General features: G+C 34.8%; 2 protein-coding genes across 3 annotated transcripts; both read left to right on the forward strand.

Annotated features, from left to right (window-relative positions):
* The first annotated feature begins 728 nt into the window (after nt 1–728).
* Nucleotides 729–7,850, forward strand: LOC144546288 (cell division control protein 48 homolog C-like). Of its 2 annotated transcripts, XM_078294849.1 has the most exons (11): nt 729–1,241; nt 1,636–1,999; nt 2,157–2,376; nt 2,652–2,804; nt 2,890–3,006; nt 3,308–3,412; nt 3,658–3,723; nt 3,815–3,879; nt 4,314–4,515; nt 7,515–7,643; nt 7,755–7,850. In XM_078294849.1, the coding sequence occupies exons 1-11, from the start codon at nt 878–880 to the stop codon at nt 7,800–7,802; spliced, it is 1,833 nt and encodes a 610-aa protein (XP_078150975.1). In that variant the 5' UTR covers nt 729–877; the 3' UTR covers nt 7,803–7,850. The 2 variants fall into 2 exon arrangements, with proteins under 2 accessions (XP_078150975.1, XP_078150976.1); XM_078294850.1 differs by lacking the exons at nt 7,515–7,643; nt 7,755–7,850 and having other exon boundaries at nt 4,319–4,509.
* LOC144546091 (uncharacterized) lies at nt 4,977–6,968 on the forward strand. The gene has a single exon (XM_078294623.1). The coding sequence runs from the start codon at nt 4,977–4,979 to the stop codon at nt 6,966–6,968; it is 1,992 nt and encodes a 663-aa protein (XP_078150749.1).
* Nucleotides 7,851–22,167: the final 14,317 nt, after the last annotated feature.

Consider the following 22,167-nt stretch of genomic DNA (forward strand, 5'->3'; position numbering starts at 1 on the left):
TTATAAAATAAATAAAAATAAGACAACTTGAGACTCACGTAAGTGTCGACAAAAAGGACTACTAATTATTTAAAACCCTAGTGATCTTCTCTTCTTCTTCTTCCTGTTGAGAAACCATCCTTTAGAAGAGGCAGAGTCTCCAGCGGATCATCCATTCTCTAGAAACACATGGGGAAGAGGCAGAGTCGCCGTCTTCGATCTGGGCTCTCCAGCGGATCCCGACTTCTTCGACAGCGCATCATCCATTCTCTCGAGGCAGACTCAGAGTCGGTTGCCTTGCGCCTCCAGAACCGTCACCCAGAGTATCGCCGCTATAAGCTTCAGCCATTCTCTCGGCAGGTACATCTCACCATCTGTCTGTTCAACATTTATTTATTTTTCTTCCTTTATTTATTTATTTCTCTGCTTCCCAATGCGTGCAGTATTGAAATCTGATATTATCCATTCTGTTGTTAAGATATATTTTTTTATTTTTTGTTTGAACAAATTCTCTCTCTCTCTCTCTCTCTCTCTCCAGGTCAACCAAATCCTAGCATCCCTTCACCTCCCTGCCACCCCTTCTGTCACTTCCCATGATGATGATGATGCTTCGGACAGCAATAACTCGGTCTCTCCTACCACCTCACACAAGCGTCATCAAATTCGTCATCCTTCACCCTCTGTGTCTGATGAAGAACATTATTTTTGGTCCCAATCAACTTCCACCTCACAAGGTGATGATCCTGATGCTGATCTTGAGCCTGATTTTGATGTCACCAAATCTCTTCTTAGAGACAATTACCTAAAAAACTCAACACCAAAGCAACTTCCACCTCACAAGGTGTTGGATGAGTCTGCCTCGACCAAATACTCAGGGAAAAACAAACAGGAGCATAATATGGAGATGGATGTGGCAACAGAAAAGCCGAAGGCTATAGCAATGAATAATGAGCATGTTGATGAGGGAGGAGTCCATGACGGGTGTAATGGTAATAGTGGGGGACATAAAGGAAAGGTGGGGCCGAGGTTTGTGGATTTGGGAGGGATGAAGGGAGTGATAGATATGTTGATAAGCGAGGTGATCGTGCCCTTTTTACATCCTCAGTTACCCGAGTATTTTGGTGTCACGCAACCTAATAATGGTTTGTTACTGCATGGTCCACCTGGGTGTGGTAAGACTACATTGGCACATGCAATTGCAAATGAGACGGGAGTCCCATTTTATCAGATCTCTGCACCAGAGGTCGTCTCTGGTGTTTCGGGTATGGAGTTGATTTTTCTTAATTTTGATAATTTTATGCTAAATGCACTTTCTTTTTTGTTTCTTTATAGAACTATTGGATTTCATTTTATTTCTAAAGGATCTTAATAATTTTTAAAGAATTATAATGTAAGGCTTTGTTCCCTGTTTCGCCTTTGAAAAATAATGTGGGTAAGCTTTTTAAATGACGATAGCTTTATTGATATAAATTCCCCTTACATGGTTCTAATTGCTGATTGTTGAATGTAAACCTGTGCTTCAATATCACAAAAGTATATTCGTATGAGCATGAATTTCTCATAAACTTGATTTGGATGCTATGTCATAACTTACTGCTTGTTTAAGCTGCAAATAACTTTAGCATAATTTTCATTTATTTGGATCTTTCATATCAGGTGACTCTGAAGAGAACATAAGAAGCTTATTTCAAAAGGCATACCGAACAGCACCTTCCATAGTCTTCATAGATGAAATAGATGCCATTGGATCAAAGAGAGATAACCTCCAGAGAGAGATGGAGCGACGAATCGTGACCCAGCTGATTACTTGCATGGACCCATTCCACCAGGGTGTGCAAGATCAAGAACCAAACCTGTCAAAGGATAAACCAACTGGTTACGTGCTTGTCATTGGAGCAACAAATAGACCTGATGCACTTGACCAGGCACTGCGACGACCAGGAAGGTTTGACCGGGAGATAGTATTGAGTGTACCCGATCAAGCTGCACGTGTAGATATATTATCCATGTTGACACAAGGGTAGGTCTTAAAAATCCATATGGTAATTTATTTTTATGTTCTATTATTTTGCAACAGCTTGTGAGAATGTACTGAAGAAGCTAGTTCATGCTTCATGGTTCAATCTCAGCCTGATTCACACAAATTTATGCAATTGACACACTAGTTGTATGTACAGGATGAGACTGGAGGGCAAATTTGACCTTTCCAGGATTGCAAGGTTAACACCAGGGTTTGTTGGTGCTGATCTGAAATTTCTGGCGAAAAAGGCTGGGAATCTGGCCATGAATAAGGTAATTGATAAGAAAAAATCCTGCTTGAATCTACAAGATTGGTGGAGGTGGACTTGGGATGAATCTGAAATGGAGGGCCATAGCATCACTATGGCCGATTTTGAGGTAATTTTTTTTTAATGCAATTGTTCTTTATTTAGAAAATCATAAATAGAATTCCTAAAGCAACTCTCCTTCATTTCTGATTGTCTATGCTATATACAAATGACGAAAGCACATGTTGCCATTCAAGTGATATTGGCCTCGATAATAAAAGATTTACAGTTACAAATACTGACAAAACCATCAATTCCGATTACCGCTCAAGTTTTATCTGGATTTCTATTGGCATATAACTTGTTTCTGATGCTTGAAAATTTTCATATTTTATTATTTTTCAGGATGCAGCTAAAATGGTACAGCCCACTTTAAGAAGGGAAGGATTTTCTTCAATACCTAATGTGACATGGGATGATGTGGGTGGCCTTAGTGTAATAAGAAATGTGTTTGATGAATACATTGTTCAAAGAATAAAAAATCCTGAAATTTATGAGGTAGACTATATTCTTCTTGTAAGAATTCATGCTGGGTTTTTCTTTGAACTGTTCTGACCATGCATTATTCCATTTATTTTTCAAGAAAATGCTATTAAAATTTGAAGGAGGAGTTTTGCTTTTTGGCCCTCCTGGCTGTGGAAAAACCCTGATTGCTAAAGCAGTTGCAAATGAGGCAGGTGCTAATTTTATACACATAAAGGTACTATTAGTTTTTCATTTCTTATATTGAGGTTATGTCTCTTCAGAAATTTTTTGTACTGGGTGTGGGGGGGTAGTAGTTGAATTAGAGCTTTCATTCTTCCCACTAGTTTTGGATATGCTTTAGCTCTTTCATTCTTTTATTGCCATTAAAAAGCCGAACAGTACATTCTGATGCTTCCTAACAATTCATATATTGGGATATGTTTCACTTTCATCATTTCTTGAAGAACACCGGAAGGATGTATAATTTTGTGCTTCTTTTCAATATATTAGGATTCATTATTTTTTCATTGTTTCAGGGGCCAGAACTATTGAATAAATATGTAGGTGAAAGTGAATCAGAAGTCAGAAAGTTATTTGCGCGTGCATGTACCAACTCCCCTTGCATTATCTTCTTTGATGAGGTAATGTGTATATAGTTCTTATATTATGGCTATACCATAAAGACACAGCACTGGACTGGTGCAAAACTGAGCATAGTAGTTTGCTATTCCTTGGCAACACGCCTGTCGCAAGAGAAATTAAGTTAAAGCCATATAATGCATGGAAGTATTTTCTTTCTATATAAAGCAATAGATTAGTAAGTACATTATTTTTTCCTTGATATTTCCCAGCAAATTGAAATTACATCTTTTGTAAATTTGTTTAGGTAGATGCTCTTACTACAAGGAGAGGCGAAGAGGGAGGATTGGTAGTAGATCGTCTAGTGAACCAGGTATGCTATACAGAACCTAAAATACTCTTTTCACCCTCTCTCTTGCTAATTTTTATTCATTATTTATTTATGTGTTTAATTTGGTTATTAGCTTCTGATAGAGCTTCACGGGGCTGATAACCGTCAAGGTGTTTTTGTTATTGGAGCCACAAACAGGTACGAAGTCCAACTCTGATATGAGCCATAACAAATTATCATATGGGATTTTTTGTTAATAATTCCCAGATCCTCCTTCATGTCATGTTCTTGCTAACATAAATTGATATAATGAACAGTGTTGGTAAATTTTGACAGTAGGCTGGATGAATACCTTTGTTTTTTTCATTTTTCTATTGTTCTAATATAACCATCAGTCTTAGCTATTCTGTGTTACTTTACTTATTTAAAATGGTGACCTTTATGTGCATGCAATATATGGGGTGTAATGTGTAAATTAAAGACCTAAATCTTATTGCATAAAAGGATTAAAAAGGGTTTTGAATACCCCAAAAATCCAAATTGTTAGTTAAGAATAATTCTTAGCTTTATACATCGTCATATGACAGGATTGATATGAAATCATTCTTAGCTTATATATCATCATATGACAGGATAGAGGTGATAGATCAGGCACTACTGAGACCAGGAAGACTTGAAAAGATACTATATGTTCCACTTCCTGGTGCAGACGAGCGAGTGGCTATCTTGAAGGCCTATGCACGAAAGAGGCCCATTGATGCTGATGTTGACTTTGATGCTCTGGCCCGAATGGAGCGGTGCAACAACCTATCGGGTGCAGACCTTGCCTCTCTGGTAAAATCTCTCTCTTCCTCTCTCCCACTCTGGGATGTTGATTCGGACTTCATGTGTCAATTTCTATATACATCCAGTATGATCTGAGCAGCTATGTACCTGTTGAAAGTTGATCCAAAATTAGCTTTCCACATTTAGAATTATGTTGAGAGTTGGTCTAAATTCATCTCTTTATATTTGGAGTGCTATAATTAGTCATGGAGCATGTAAGAGTTAGTGGGTTCTATAATTAGTCAAGTAGGTTCAGCTTGTAAGGAGGATAGGTAGTGGGGTACTAAATTTAGATGTTCCAGATTTAGTCTTGTTGTTGTGCTATAAATTCAGCATGTTATAATCAAATTTAATCAAGCAATAGAAGTTAATTTCAGCAGCAAATTTCTTCTCTTTGTTTCATTGTATCCTTCCGAAATTTCCAACAAATTGGTATCAGAGCCAGGTTAGAGATCAGGGCAGATCCAACCATGGCAGAGAACATGAGCGTTTCAAATCCGTTGATTCCGCTGTTCAAGGGAGACAACTACGAGTTCTGGAGCATCAAGATACGAACTTTGCTCAAGTCACAAGGTCTATGGGAATTGGTGGAGACGGGAGCACCGACCGCAGATCCCACACCAACAGAAACAGCAAAGCGAGATGCGAAGGCGCTATTCTTCATCCAACAAGCAGTGCATGACACCATCTTCTCGAAAATTGCAGCAGCCACCAATGCAAAGGAGGCGTGGACAACCCTAAAAACAGCATTTCAAGGGAGTACTCGAGTCATGGCAATCAAACTTCAAGGCCTACGCAGGGACTTTGAAACATTGCAGATGAACAAGGAGGAATCCGTGCAGATTTTCCTCTCAAGAGTACAAGGGGTGGTCAACCAAATTCGAGCATTTGGAGACACCATGGAAGAGAAGACGGTGGTGGCGAAAGTGTTAAGGAGCCTAACACCCAAGTTTGATCATGTAGTTGCAGCAATCGAAGAGTCCAAAGATCTAGCAACCTACACCTTCGATGAACTCATGGGATCACTGCAGACTCATGAAGCAAGGATGTCAAAAGCTGAAGATAAAGGCGACGACAAGGCGTTTTACACGAAGGGGGAGTCATCAAGAGGCAGATCTAATGGCTACCCAAGGAGCAGAGGCAGCCACAATCCCAGCAGAGGACAGGCTAACTCCGGCAGAGGAGGAAGAGGAAGAGGCAGAAGCAACACTGCCGAAAATAGTCAATCATATGATGAATCCAAGAAGGATATCCAGTGCTATTATTGCAACAAGTTTGGGCACTATCAATCTGAGTGTTATGAAGCCAAGAAGAACATCCAATGCTACTACTGCAATAAGTTTGGGCACTACCAATCCGAGTGCTACAAGAAGCAAAGGGAGGAGAATCAAGCAAGTTATGTTGTAAAAGAAAATGACCAACCGGCACTCTTCATGGCATACACCAAGAGCAAGATTGATGCAAGCAACAATGGCACAGTAGCAGTGCACACAAGAGATAATGGTGGCAGCAGTCCAGAAAGTAGCAAAATCATGGTGAGTAGAAATATTTTGTTTGATGAAAAAGCCCTCAAGGTGGAGAATGTAGGGCTCATTCGTCAGAGGCCATTGAAGCTGGTGTACAACCATGATATACGGCTGGCTCAGATTTCAGAAAAATGTAGTTTCAAAGTGTTGAGAGATATTGTGACGAAGATGTTTCCTTCATTAAAATCTGTGCTGATCAAGTACAAGGATTCTGATGGGGATCTGGTTACCATTACTGATACACAAGTGCTGAGGATGGCAGAATCATGTTTCGACCAGCCTATACAGATGGAGGCAGAGAAAGAAGAAAAGAGACTTTCCTTGATGAGACTACATATTGTAGAAGTCAATCCTGAGCAAGAGCCTACAATCACAGAGGAGGAAGATCATGTAGTCGAAGAAAAAGAAGAGTTTGCAAAAGGAAGGAATATTGATAAGAAGAGAGAAGTAAGAATTCCAGCACCGGATGGCAGTGGATTGACTCCAGACCTGTTAACCCAAGCAGAGGTAATCATGGAAAGAGGAGATGATATGCCAAGTCAAGTGTCTGGTTCCTTTGGAAATGGAAGAGGTTTTCTGGAGATGAAAAGTATTACAGGAGAGATTTTGAAAAAGGTGATCACAGAAGATACTGTTATCAAGCAAGAGAAAGTAACTGTCGAGGTTGGTGAAAGAAACCAAGAGCAAGTTGTTATTGACAAGAGTGAAGGATGTCATCCATCACAACAGGAGAAAGTGACAATCCTGCCTGTTAGCACAGTCACCTATGTAGGGCCAAAAATGATGCCCAGTTCGTCTGATTCAAATATGCAAACCAATAAGGATGCAAATATCAAGACTGCTGAGGAAGAAGATGATGTTGAAGCTTGGAGTAAACCAATTTTGAATCAAGGGGGAGTGTTGAAAGTTGATCCAAAATTAGCTTTCCACATTTAGAATTATGTTGAGAGTTGGTCTAAATTCATCTCTTTATATTTGGAGTGCTATAATTAGTCATGGAGCATGTAAGAGTTAGTGGGTTCTATAATTAGTCAAGTAGGTTCAGCTTGTAAGGAGGATAGGTAGTGGGGTACTAAATTTAGATGTTCCAGATTTAGTCTTGTTGTTGTGCTATAAATTCAGCATGTTATAATCAAATTTAATCAAGCAATAGAAGTTAATTTCAGCAGCAAATTTCTTCTCTTTGTTTCATTGTATCCTTCCGAAATTTCCAACAGTACCATGATTTGTTTTCTTTTTTCTTTTTTCTTTTAGATGCTTATAGCTCATCTTAGACAAAAAATTTAGTTCCAATTGCTTGATAGTTTCCTAATTAAAACAAATCCGTATCATTTTTAAATTCAGATAAAATTGAAAAAAAGTAGGAATGAGGCTTATATCTATCATAGCCAAAACCTCAAACCAGCATGAAATGCTATCATTATTGTGCCTTTCTGTGTTTTCAGTTGTTTTGTTTTCCTTCTTTGCTTTTCTCTGTTGTAGGTGGATGAAGCAGCTAGGTTTGCAATACGAGAATTGGCAAATGAGACCAGTATGTCATGTGAATGCTCTATTAAGGCATCTCATTTTGAGCATGCTTTATCTAAAATAACCCCATCTGTTACTGACGAGGTATGAGGTTTTCTATTCTCTTTTCCAATTTAATTTGAGGTGGTGACTTGATTCTTTTGCTACATGGTTGTTTTCTAATATAACTTGTATTTTGTGTTTTATTTTTTTCAGCAAAGAGAATACTATGAGGCCTTGTCAAACAAATATCAAGCCGGATAGTTAACGTTATATAAAATGTATGGTTCATTCAGTTTTGTATGATATTTTTCTATTTTTGTCGTTAAACTTTTCAAAATGCTTCTTAACTAGGGTTATTGAACTACTTTCTTTTTCTTTGCATGCATAATTTCATGCGAATCAAATTAACCAAATACAAGTTACAATATGCTTCTATATATCTTTCAACTTCGTAATGATTTATCCCAATGAAAATTTTATAATTTAAATATGTTTCTTTCAGCCTTATGACTAGCTAACAATTGTCAGCGTCCAAAATTAAACTCATGATATTCATAGATATAAATGAATAAATGAAAAAGAAAAATAATTTCAGAGGCAATTAATTTATAAATGCTTTCTTTCAATCCCTGTGTCCCTTGCCAAGATAATTTACTGAAATGTCATGGAATCAAATTCTTTGATAGGATTAATAAAAATCAAGATAAGAAAGAAAATTTTGTTTCTAGTATGTTCTAAATATTTTTTTTGTTCACAATTTTGACATTGTCAAGTTCCTTTAATGGAAAAATGAAAAACCAGATATTGTTGGTCCAGATCACATTTTATAATGGCATTATTAGATGTCATATTCTAATAATTGATTGAAATTATAATTTAGATTTTCTCCTAATACTTTTTATTTTTCTATATAATTAAAATCTGACTAAGAATAGTTTTCAGTAATGAAGAAATGTTGTCATATGGCAAGTTAAAAAAAAATTCAATAATTAAAAAATGCAAAATATCGATCAGAAATAAAATGATCACAAATTAATTGAAAGGTTACATTTTATAGAAACAGAATGCGAAAATTTATTTATTTATTGCATCAAAAATGCAAACACATTTAAATTATTTGTCAATTTACAAAAATAGTAATAATAAGACTATATTATATATCAATAAGGAAACTATTATACCAATCAAGTATCAATAAAACTAACTAGTAGAGATATCTAGTTATACCATTTGGTAGAATAATTATATATTGCACGGAAACCTTATCACCATCCGGTCATGTCTTCGACTGCAGATAAACGTAACAAATATTGGTATAGAGGTGATTCTCAGCAAGGTGTATTTTCAAATCGGCCAGTATAAAAAATGTCAAACCACTTAAGAAAGTCCTTTTAATTTGGAAAGGTGTTGTAACCTAAAATGTCGCCAATTAAATGAATGGGGATTAGCAAATGATTTATATACTTAGAAAGTGCCAAATATGCATGAAGGCTCTCCAAGGTGACTTGATAATGTCATATTAAAATTCATGGTAATATTCTACATGAAGAACCATAAATTTTGATATATTATGCAGATTCTAACTCAAAATGATTGAAGAGTTATGAATTTTCAAAGATTTTGATGGCATGGCCGCCTCTGATTGGTGCCACGTGTGCCTGAGTACCCTTAGTATTTTCTACATGACTCTGGGTACAAATTGGGTGTTATTAAACCTATCCTTACACATGGGACCCATAAGTCAGCCTTTCATATAAAATTTCACTGATAGGCTGAGATAGGAAAGCTTGGAGCACGAATGATTAACTCTGTAGACCGAGATGTCAATAGAACGGTCTATACTACACCAAGTCTACCCGAAACCCTACATGGGATTTAAACCCAGCGCTTGAACGGTTTAAACCCAACATAATGCATGGATTCGGTGCACCAGACCATAGCTTTGTGCACCAAGATGTCAATGGTACGGTCGATGATAAACCATACCTATGCAAATGAAAGAAAGAAAAGCAGGAGAGAAGGAGCTATGTCAGAGAGGCTGACGAGCGGGACCCAAGGCCCTGACAGCTTCTCCTTCTTCTCTCTCGCCCCATTGATCCAGGTTTGAAGTTCTAAATTCATGGAAATGAAAAGGGAATTGAGCTCAAGCTCACCTGAACCCGATAGAGTACTTCTTCCTCTATTCCTCTATGCCTTCTCTCAAACACAAATAACTATATCTCTCTCCAGTTACAGCCGAGAAGGAAGGAAAGGTGAAGTCATGAACTCGAGTTATACTACAAATTGGGTTCTGAAATTCGGTAAAGAACCCTTTAAGCATAAGGCAACACTGTCTGGAGTGTCAATTTTATAAGAGACACAATAAAATGGGATGCCACATAGAAGGCTACTGCATTGATGCATTGATGTACAACACTGTTAATACCCTCACTGGTCCCCATGGACACGTGCCCAAGGACCTGAGGTCATGCCAAAATAGAGGAATCTGCCTCTGATAGGAAGAATCACGCAATTCCTCACCCTTCTTCTGAAGGCCAATGAATCAAGGGCTTTGATACCTCCCTCTGTGTTTGGAGATGATCTAAAGGCTGAGAATGATCCAGCCAATGATTAATGACATGTCAAGATATAATTGGGTGATCCCCAGCTTTATAGGCGCATGAATGAAGCCAAGGCACTATGACCATTGATCAAAAAGTGAAGGTGCATGATGAAGCCACCTCAGCTGCATGCAAACCCTAGCCCTAAGCCTTGCCTATATAATGGCACCCATAACCTATGCCAAAACACAATACACATACCCCATAGCTCTGTTAGGCTAGATACAATTGTAAAAGCCCTAAAATACAGCAGATTAGCTCAATAGAAGCTAGCTTCTTCCCTCTCCTCTGGTAGTAACCTGATTAATAGGTAATAGAAAGTTCAAATATGATGTAAGACCCCTAGGGGTCAGGAGATGTGCCTTTCATGGCTTAATAAAGCTCTCTCCTTCTTTTCTTTGAATTTTGGTTTTATTGTACTCCTTTCCTTTTCTGTTCTGTTTTATTCTGATATTTCCTTCTAAAAACATCTAATCTAAATATGTGTAAAAAAATGTGTATATAAACTTTAAAAAAAAAATCCAAGCCTTTACTGTTTAGTACCAATATTATAAAAAATCACCTTTTTAGTATCTTTTCTTCTATTATTTTTGCATTTCTTTCTTTACTGCTTTCCCTTAATCATCTTTATAACCAAATTATGAATAAGAATAAGTGTAGTGAGCCAGCTGTTATAACCAAATTTTTTTTGCATTTCTTTCTTTACTGCTTTCCCTTAATCCTTGCTTGTTCAAACCTATGATTTCTTTATAAAAATGATTAAAATAGGGAAATAAAGTGACTTAAACAAAAGATAAACACACAAGATCTGTTTAAAGTGAGCCAGCTAGCATCCTTTACAGTTCTCAACATAATTTTCACTTGAGAAGGGTTTATTTGCAAGTAAAACCAGAAAATAGTGAGATTATGCTAATTAAAAGGCTAATTTCATGATTTATTTTAGGGTTTACTTGTAAATAATGAGGAACCAAGGTTTAAAGTGCAAAAAGGCAGTAGCCATGGCTATTCTGTGTCATTTGTACCTTTAAATCTATGAAGTTTCAATGATACCCCTTTTTTTTAATCAAGTAAACATGATTTTCAAGAAAACCAGGGACTTCCCTGCACATTTTTCAAACCCTGACATGTTTTAAATATATTTCTAAGATGATTTGACAAGTTTTGAATCTTTGATCTTATTTCTTTTAATACTGCTAGATGAAGCAGTGATTTAGAGCTATTAAATGGTACTTGAAATCCTTACCAGACCTCTTTGTCTTGGTACAAACCCTTGAAACAGTCCCTGGTATCAAGACAAACAAGAACTCAGGACTTGTAGGCTATATAAACTCAACTGGTACAGAGAAATGCAATGAAATTGTACTAATTGACCTTTGCTGGTAAATCAGCAAGTCTGGACTGATCTGACACCCAAATTGCCAAAATAAATACACCATCTTGTAGAGAATGAAAAATCACATGAAATAGATCTAAAATTTGCATTTTGTGAACATTCCTACACAAAGATATGGCTTGTTAAAATTCATATTTTAAAAATGAAAATTATGTATTTTATTCTGCAAAATTACCAGTATTACCCCTAGTACTGTACAAGCCTTTTAACAGAGAAATAATGCTCAGGTGGTCATGAAATTTTGAGTAAAATTCCTTAACACATATATCTTTGATCCTATGAAATTAAAGTCACATCCCATGTATTGAATTCATGAGAAAATGGATCTGACATTCTGAAAACATGAGTTTATATGCCTCTCAGTTGACCAGAACTTAATTCAGAGCGACCTGATGATTCTGAAATGTTCTAAGTGCTTCTAAATGGTCTAAATGACCTCTTTGAATGATTGAATTAGTTCTAAACCCCTTGAATTGATCATTGGTACCAAACCAGTATTGAAACCCAGAGGGAAGAACTTGAATCATGATCAAATCCTCTTTGAAGGTGCAATTGATACTCTGCATGCCTTTACACCTCTATACGATATCAAATCACCAAATTATTGAAGGAAACTACAATGAAATCGACTCAAACTGGTTTAGACCTCAATCGGTACCGACGGGCACTGTAGAAGCCTATACCGACACCTCCGATGACTTCCTACTGTCGACAATGGCACCAATCGACTCCTGACGTCGAGACGATCAAGATGGAGTGCTTGGTCAGAGCTGCCATGGTCGGAACCGGCCAGAACCCTTCTTCCTCGGCCCTGTTAGAGATGAACCCTAAGGTTCATCGGGCTTGTACGAATATTAAAGCGCCAACTTGATGTAACGGTCCATATTCAAATTGAATTGACCGTTTACTGATTCATGGGATCCTTTGTCAGTGATTCATAATGATTTAAATGAATTAAGATGATATGGCGTGAATCTTAAAGCCTATCCGATAAAATCTGAGACTTTGTGCGCAGATTAAAGGTCCAGTACGGTCATTGAAGCCCAAAGCCCAAATCTTGAGATTCATATGATCAAATCTTCCACTGCACTAATCCTGAAGCCCAATGATTTCGATCCAGTGGCTTGTGCACATCTCAAAGGCCTAAAATCCAAACATTGAAGGCCCAACACCAATCTCAAAGTCCAGATGTGATCAAATGAACCCCTTTTACATATAAACCCCCCTGTTTATTTAAAATTTGCAAAGAAGCCCTTGAGAATTTTACAAATAGGCCCTTGAAAGCCCAATTTTTACTCCAGACCCTGTAAAAAGCTCAAATTACAGCCTCAGGTCCCTGAAAATTTACAAATAGGCCCCTGAAAGTACAAAAACTTCACAGACAAATCCTTTTCAATCCTTTTTGGACATAACTTCTTCGTTTTAAATCTAAATTGACTCAACCAATTCCAAATGAACCCAAATTCAATTCTCTACAATCTTGAGTAGTAATTAAACGTGTCCAAGCCTCAACCATAACCTGAAATGACCAAAATGTCATTCTCATAATTAAAATGTCTTAATTCCATAATAAAATTATAAAATTCTCCAAAGACATTACATATATACATATATCTTATATCATAACTAAAATGTCAACATGCATAAACCTTTCCATAACATCATAAAATAACAAAAATACCCCCATTTGTGCAAACATTATGATTTCTCAAATAATTGACATATTTCAGGAACATAGATGCATACATATATGACCACATGCAATATACACATATATATATAGCCATATAGATTACCAAAATAAATGAGAACCAATCAAACGACCAAAATATGACAATACATGAGCCCTTTTAGCCCCATTACTCAGTTCACAACTAATAGGCAGAAATCCTGGAATGAACGTGGTATTCAGCTTGACTTGAAAGGTCTTTTTGATGTAATTAACGGCGGGGGCTTACGCCCGTCGAGAGTTAAACGTCCCCACAATCAAATAATAAAACCTCAATTGGCTGATCATGAACGTAGGTCTGTCACAAGGTTGAACCAGGAGGAATGCAGGGGAGATATCCAATTAATGCCCCGAGGTCGGTACCCTGCTCATAGTTGTTTGGAGAACTATAGCACTAAACCTATGCGGGAGCATTCCCTCGTTTAAAAAAAAAATGCTCGCACCGTTAGCTAACCTAGCCGTGCAACTTTCTACGCCCTACAGTAAGAATTAAAAACATAAAAAAAAGAAAAGTAAATGAGCCTAATGAAAAGTGAAACGATAAAATAAATCAAAATTTTGATTTGCAAAATATACCTTATGAAATTGAGTAATTATTTTTTGAAGTTATTAATTATTTTTGATTTCCTCCAAATTTTTATACTCATTGTGAATTTTTTTAATATTTTTATAAAAGTCCTCAGATGAGTAGTTCATTTGCTCAAAATATAAAATAATATATATGTAAATGGCAGAAGTAGCAATTGACTTGATTTAGTATTAAAACCATTGTATTGAATATTTTATACATGAGCCTAAGGTAATTTTTACGTGATATGAGAGACACCAGAATGAATTAAGTATGAAACTTGACATGAACAAATGACTCATCATTTATAGTGCGGCTTTGGCTACTAGCAGTGCATGCAAACCAGCTCATCCTTTTACAAATAATGAAACTTGACATGTACAAATAATGCATGAAGAATCCCTCACTTTCCAATAATTAAAAAACTATTCTTACAAGGACATATATAAAAAAATATATAACTATTATAATATTTGATGAGAATCAAGATTTACTAAACATAAAAATATTCCCGTGTTGAAATTTTTATAAAAAAAATTAATTGTATTTAGTTTTTTTAGTAAATTATTCACTTATCATAAAGTTAAAATATATTTTAACATTTTATTCACTAAAATGTATTGCACATACTGGAGCAATCTCAAACAGAATTATTGAAGGTTAAAAAACTATAAAACAAAATTTAATATGCTTTAAAATAATTATCGTGTGAAAATGAATTGTTTGAAATATGACGTCAGTTTTCCATGTTTTGTGTGAAAATGAAATGTTTTGACTTAAAAAAAAAAGCTCAACTTTTTTGTTTCGTCTTCGTTTAAAACCAGATACATGTCAATTGTGTTGGATTCTAAGAAAAAGAATGTGCTACTTTGATTTGTCGGTCCATGATTTGTGAGCCCATTAAAGCCCATGATAGGTTGACATTATTTGGTGACCCATTTAATTACGAGACATGGATACGTATAGTACATATAAAAAATATTTAATAAATTTCAATTTCATTAATTGTTTTTTTGTCACTGATGAGGGTGATTAGTCGTATTAATTATTATTCGTTTTTAGGCCAATTATCAATATTACTTTGAGAAATGACTCGGAAACCCGTAGTTAGAAACAAATATTTTTGAGAAATGAGTACCTTATAAATTTAAAATTGATTTTTGAGAAATGCCGATGGATGCCAATTCTAACTGTCCAATATAATAAAACAAGTTCTCTGGCGGCGGGTTTGCATGCAGTTGGCATCTCTACTAGGGATGGCAATGGGCCGAGCCCACGGGTATTTTACCAATCCCATACCCGGCCTGCCTGATTAAAATTTATACCTGACCTGCCTGGCCCATTATAACGGGCCTAGAAATTGATACCCGGCCTTTCTGTGGGCAATTTCTGCAAACCTGCGCCTGCCTGCCACAGCCCATGGGCTGCCTTACCCGGCCTGGCCCAACTATGCCTAGTCTCATTTTAACAGCATTCTTCATGTATTTTAACAGCATTTTAACAGCAAACACAAATAGTACAAATAAATATTTTAACAACAAACACAAACAACAATCACATCTTAACTCTTAAGCAAATACAAACAGCAAATACAAACAGCAAATACAAACATAGTATACTTAACAACACATAGTATACTTAACAGCAAAATAATAATACAAACAATTGGGTTAAAATATAGAAGATAACCAAAGTATACTTAACAACAAATAAAAACAACAAACATAATAAGCTCGATCCCCATTCTTAAGCTTTAAAGAAATCTTCAAACAAGCTTATTCTTTACCTGCATTTTGTCGAACACCTCATAGTCAATATTCATATAAAAAAAAGGTGGAAGGCTCAATGCAAATATGTTCTCAAAAGAATGTTGAGACAGTGCTACTTCCCTTAACAGATGTCCAATTATCACTATTTTTTCTTCTTAAAGAATGGGTATCATGCAAACGAAAAGGTTAACCTTTAAAAATCAACTCAATGCATCGACTTACTATTCATACCATTTATTACTAACTATTCATACCATTAATTACTTCATGAGCTGAAAACCCTTCACTTCAAGAGCTGAAACCCCTTCACTTCAAGAGCTAATAGCCTCTAACTGCAATTGATCAATTAATAATCCATTACAAAATTTCAAAATCATACTATACAAAAAAATAGAGAAAAGTATACCTCAACATTATTAGCACTGTCGTACATTTAATCAATGCAACAATAACTGAAGAACACTACATTTGAGAACTATGTGCAATAAATTTACTAACCTTTGAGCAGGAGCTTGTAGGCTCAGAGGCAGATCAGGAGGCGGCTGCTAGTGTGGCGGAGGCGGAGCAGTTAGTCGGGGTGGGGCGTGACTAGAGGCGGGGCAGATCGAGGGCTCTCGGAAGTTAAGAGGAAAGATCCGGCGTGTGGCGGTGTGGACTGTGAGGCGGGGCAGATTGAGGGCTCTCGGAAGTAAAGAGGAAGATCCGGCGTGTGGCGGAGCAGTTAGTCGGGGTGTCGTCTCGTCTGTCTCTCCTCTCTCGTGTGGCGGTGTGGACTGTGGTGGCTAGAGAGAGATCTCGTGTGGGCTGTGGTCTGTGGAAGTGTGGAGGTGCAAACAGGCGCAAACAAAAAGAAAGGGAGAAGGAGAAAGAATGAAAGAGCGGCTGCCACTAAACCTAGAGGGATTTTTCGGAAATTTGAGAGACATGGCAAAATTATAACCTAAATTCATTCATTCAAATAAGTAAGGCCCAACAGGTAGCCTGTGGGCTTTAGCTGAATCCCACACCTAACCTTACCTGTTTTTAGGCCCGGCCCTACCTGGCCTGCTACAGTGTCAGGCAGACCGGGTAATGGGCCGACCGGGTAATGGGCCGATCGAGTATGAGCAGGCCAGGCGGGTAATGGGCCTTTTTGCCATCCCTAATCTCTACTCATGATACAGCCATGCATGGATGCTTGGGGTTTATGGAAATTTATAGATTGTTTAGGCCAAGACGTCCCCTGATGTATGAAACATATTTAATATATAGAAAGAGATGGACTTCCAAAATTTCGGATCCATACAAGTAAACTAGATAGTTAGAATTAATACTAGATATTGGAAGCATTCTGATTTAATAAAAAATAATAGAAACATATCATCTTTTAGAATTAATAAGAGATGTACATTATGTATGTTGTTATACTGTCAATTTTCTTTTTGCATTTGACTTGTGCTTGGGAAGATGTGATGCAGCCCTAATTAAACAATGGTTTGTTTGAGCCGAGGACGAGTCAAAAATACTAAATGGTATCGGCCCAGCAATGTGACACTGAATAACCCAAATTTAGACCTCTTTTGGCTTACAACTTTCTTCCTAGCTCAACCCAAAATTAATACTACAAGGAAACTGTATTATTGATTGATTTCTTTCAGTGTTTGTACATGGCTATTTATAAGCTAAAATCCTACTAGCCGTTTGACTGTTTCCTAATTTACAGATATTGTAATATATATTCTAATAGTGTCTTAATTACAAGATTTGCTATTTGTTGTCTAAATTGCCAATGATGAGTAGAATCTGAGGCAAATATCTTTATTCCTCAATAGTATCTTATAAAATTATTTTATATAAAATTGCAAATATCAATTGTAAGGTGATATCTAATTTTTTTTTTCGACTCCATCTCTTCTAATCTAATAATATGAGAATCAAAATTATTTATTTATTTACTCATAACAATTTAATTGGTTATTATATTTTTTTAGTTTCCTCCAAAATTTTATACATGTTGCAAAATTTCAATATTATAATACATTTTTATAAGAAAACAAATTCTTTGATGAAATCATTTTAATAACGATTATTAGCTAGTGCAAGTGTAAATCCATAAATAGCAACTAGCATGATTAACTTATAAACTATTGCAATGAGCATTTTACTTGTGAGCCTACGGTAACTTTTACATGATCTGAGAGCATATATTGTTTAGAGTCACATCTTTCGAATGTGTGCTTAATTTATTGCAATAGTACCTATCAGTAACCAAACAACAATGTAGAAAATAATTTATGTATTTAATTGACCATATAATAAAAAAAATGAACACTAGCGTTCGTCATTAACACAGAACAAACTCAACAAACTAGTGTAGCACTTAAAAAGGTCCTTTGATAGGTTTAGATCGACTTTGACATTTTGTGTGTGTTAGTAGTGAAACTGATCAAATTTTCTCTTTACGATATCATAAGAGGGTTTCATTATTCAATCAGAAGCATCAACTCAGCAAAAGAGAGACTTGTTGTACGTCAACTCCAAAAACCGTTAAAGTTTTTAACACACAAAAGAAAAAAAGAAAAAAGAAAAACATAATAAACATGTAAGGTCTTCTAGCGAATTAATTCGTGATCATTGTATTTTGGGCCATGTAACAAGCCAACAACACTGCATTTGCTACGACTAGTTTATATTTTATAATTTTGATGTAATTATATTTCTGGTCTATTTTATAAATATATTATGAGAAGGATTTTGCACTGTTCATTATAGTGTTGACCACATCTCAACCATCTAATTTGAATCTGATCGTTATTAACTATCAACATTAGTTTTCTTCTTGAGCTGTGGACACCTGTCTTTTTATTTTCTCGTCATGTCTGCTGCTAAATTCTTCTCTGCCCTTTTTGTTTTGTTCTATCCGCTTTTTCTATCATCACCTTCCGCCTTTGTTTGATGTTTCTTCTCCAATGCTGATTTCTCTTATCTCACCTAGCTTCTATTTTTATTTAATTTTCTATTGTTAAATTAAGAAATTGGATACCCAGAAGTAAAATAAAATCAGATTTATTATACTTAGGTCAATTAATTATATTTGAAAGTTATGTTTTTTAAAAGAATTTGGATTACTTTAATAGTGATAATTTTATGGCTTAATTATTTTTTAACAATATTTATATATTTTTATAGATCCTATGATCAATCAAGCACAGTACATATATACAGCCTATTGTATATCATTGATGCTTATTCATACATATTTGAGCGGGGAGAAATAATCTTTTATGAAATATATTAAAAGAAATGATGTATGAAACATATTTAATAGAAAGAGATGGACTTCCAAAATTTCAGACCCATACAAATAAATTAGATAGTTAGAATTAATACTAGTTATTGGAAGCATTTTGATTTAATAAAACATAATAGAAACATATCATCTTTTAGAATTAATAAGAGATGTACATTAATTATGTATGTTGTTACACTATTATTTTTATTTTTTTTTTGCATTTGACTTGTGCTTGGGAAGATGTGATGCAGGACTAAACAATGGTTCTCAATTATTTTACTCTTCAATTACTCATTTAAAATTTTGTTTAGCGATTTTGATATTGTATTCTATGAAAAAAAATATCATTTTGAGAATTTAAAATTTTGTTTACCGATTTTTTTATTAATATCCAAAAAATAAATAAAATTTAAAAAAATATCCAAATCCTGAACAAATTTCAAAAACTACCCAAACCAGTTATCCAATAACCGGATTTGAGACAAATTTCCGATTAATGGTTTCCCGAACTCAAAACAGTATATCCAGTTAACCATTAACCGGAAAGTTATATTTTTAATTTATTTTTTTTTAAATAAAAAATCCGGTTAATGGTTAACCGGATTTGTATTTTATTAATTTTTTTTTAAGTTTTTTTTTTTTTTAAAAAACAGAATTTTTTTTATTTTTTTTATTGAAATATTAGAAATGTTAAATATATTTCTTTAAAAATAGATGGAATACAATATAATTTGATTTTTTCAGGCCGGATTTTTCGCAGCTGTAAGAAAAATTAATATATTTCTTTATGTGTTATTAGAAAAAAATAAAAATGCTTAGATTATGAGTTATTGATCCCGGTTCAAAAGTCACTTCTATGTAATCCAGAAAATATTGTGATCCTTCTAGGACATTTAATTTATAAAAAGTTGTATCTATTTTAATAATTCTTTTTTAATAACAATAATTAAATAACTTTTCAAAAATAGATACAACTTTTCATAAATTAAATATCCTAGAAGGATCACAATATTTTCTGGATTACATAGAAGTGACTTTTGAACCGGGATCAATAACTCAGAATCTAAGCATTTTTATTTTTTTCCAATAACACATAAAGAAATATATTAATTTTTCTTACCGCCGTGAAAAATCCGGCCTGAAAAATATCGGGACGACTGGGTGATTGGAAAAAGGATGACCATTACATGTTGTGCATCAAAGTATTAATATCTTATTTTCAAGTGTTAATATCTTATCTTCTAAATAATTATATCTATTAAGGTTGACGCGAAGATGAGTACGGGAACTGAAAAATGGAAGACCATATAATTAGTGAGGACAGAGGAAGAATATTGTAGGGATTTTAGAATAATATTTAGTGGAGAACATATAATATATTTTTAGAATAATAATTAGTGGAGACCATATAATTAGTTAATACCATAGTACATATATAATTTTTTTAAATGAGATGCGGGAATTTTGAGAGTACTGAAGTGAGGCTACTCAAATAATTATTCACAATTTTTTTTTTAAAAATGATTGGTAAATTATTGACAGATTTAATTAGATTTTGAGCCTCATTTCATATCTAACCAGCAACACTGGTATGATAGTCAAGATGGGTATTAATTGACAGGTAGAAAACTAAGACAGGTATTAATTGACATGTTTTGCTGTCTTCGTTTGAAGTCAAGGTGTATAGAAAAAGACAAGAGACATGTGATGCATCCTTGAGATCATGCAAGAGAGCAAGACACGCGGCAACTGCCCAAAATCATCCTGTTTTCTTTCTTTCTTTTATGACATTACTATTTGTATTATCTATTGCATATGTTTCCATTCGTGTTCCTAGTGTCTAAACTTTTTTACGCAATAATTCATGAGTATGTACAAACTAATTTTCATATATATTATTTGCATTTGCATTTGCATTTGCATTTGCCTTGAGATTGGAATGTGATAGGTCCAGGTCCATGTATTGAAGTCCCCACGAACTACTCGTGGGCCGAATACATAGCCCACTATATATTTTGAAGGCCCACTATATTGAGTACCAAGTCTTCTTCAAACAGTCACTGCTCCTATGCGACGGTCATGGGATGGACTTTAATATAAGTTTATTAATTAATTATTGATATTCAATATTAGTCTAAATTTCTATCATTGATTTTAAATAATCGAAATTTCTACATTTAATTATCTCTTTTATTTCTTTCAATACTTGATGTATAGATCCGATTTTACTGATTTTTTTACTAAGTTATTTTTTAGCAATTAGATGTGATTTTCAATTTACTGAATTGTAGTAATGTTTCTTGTAATATCTGAATAAATGTATTATCTTTCAAATTTCTGTTTCTCTTTGGCATGATAATGAATTTAAAAAAAATAAAAATAAAAAATACATTTATTACCATTTTTCTTGATCTATTTATCTTTCTTAGAACTTAGTTACTAAATAATCATAACTAATAAATAAAAATCCATTTATAATATAATCAATATATTCTTGAACATTCTCAAATACAGATGACATTTAATATAATGAAAGAAAGGACCAAAATGAATTGATGATTACTCCTCGTAGACTTAGGGATAATTTGATAAGGAAATGAACATTTTGGCTATCTGATTTTAAACGGAATCATTCTGGCCATCTGATTTTAACACATGAGTCATTTAATATTAGTGTGGATCTAATTCACACAGATTTTAAAGCGGATTGGATGGTGCAGATGCATTAATTTAAAAGATTCTCTTTTGAGTTAATGCAGAGGATATGAATTCAAAACAAACTCCTAGTAGGGGTACAATATGACTATCTAATCATCACAGGAAAGTGATTTAATGTTTGTGTTCTTAGTAGGGGTACAATATGACTATCTAATCATCACAGGAAAGTGATTTAATGTTTGTGTTCTTAGTAGGGGTACAATATGACTATCTAATCATCACAGGAAAGTGATTTAATGTTTGTGTTCTTATTAGTGTGCATTATGGAAATTGATTAGTGCATTATAATTTTAAACACGGGTTTTGCCGATCAATGTACATAAACAAGCAATACTTGCACTAGATAACATGTCACTAATTTTGAATAATACACTGCAGTATGTACTTGATACATTTTGCAAAAAACACACTACAATTTTTCTGGATAACTATGCGAGCGTGCGCACGCGCGCACACACACACAAATCAACTACACGTGCCCAGCCTTTGAGGTTTCAGATTGTGATTTGTACGCCATGCGCATGTATATGTCAAATTAGGATTACTAGGATCGATCAGATGTACATACCTCTTGTAGA

Source organism: Carex rostrata, chromosome 29 (assembly GCF_964058835.1).
Source record: "Carex rostrata chromosome 29, lpCarRost1.2, whole genome shotgun sequence".
NCBI lineage: Eukaryota > Viridiplantae > Streptophyta > Magnoliopsida > Poales > Cyperaceae > Carex > Carex rostrata.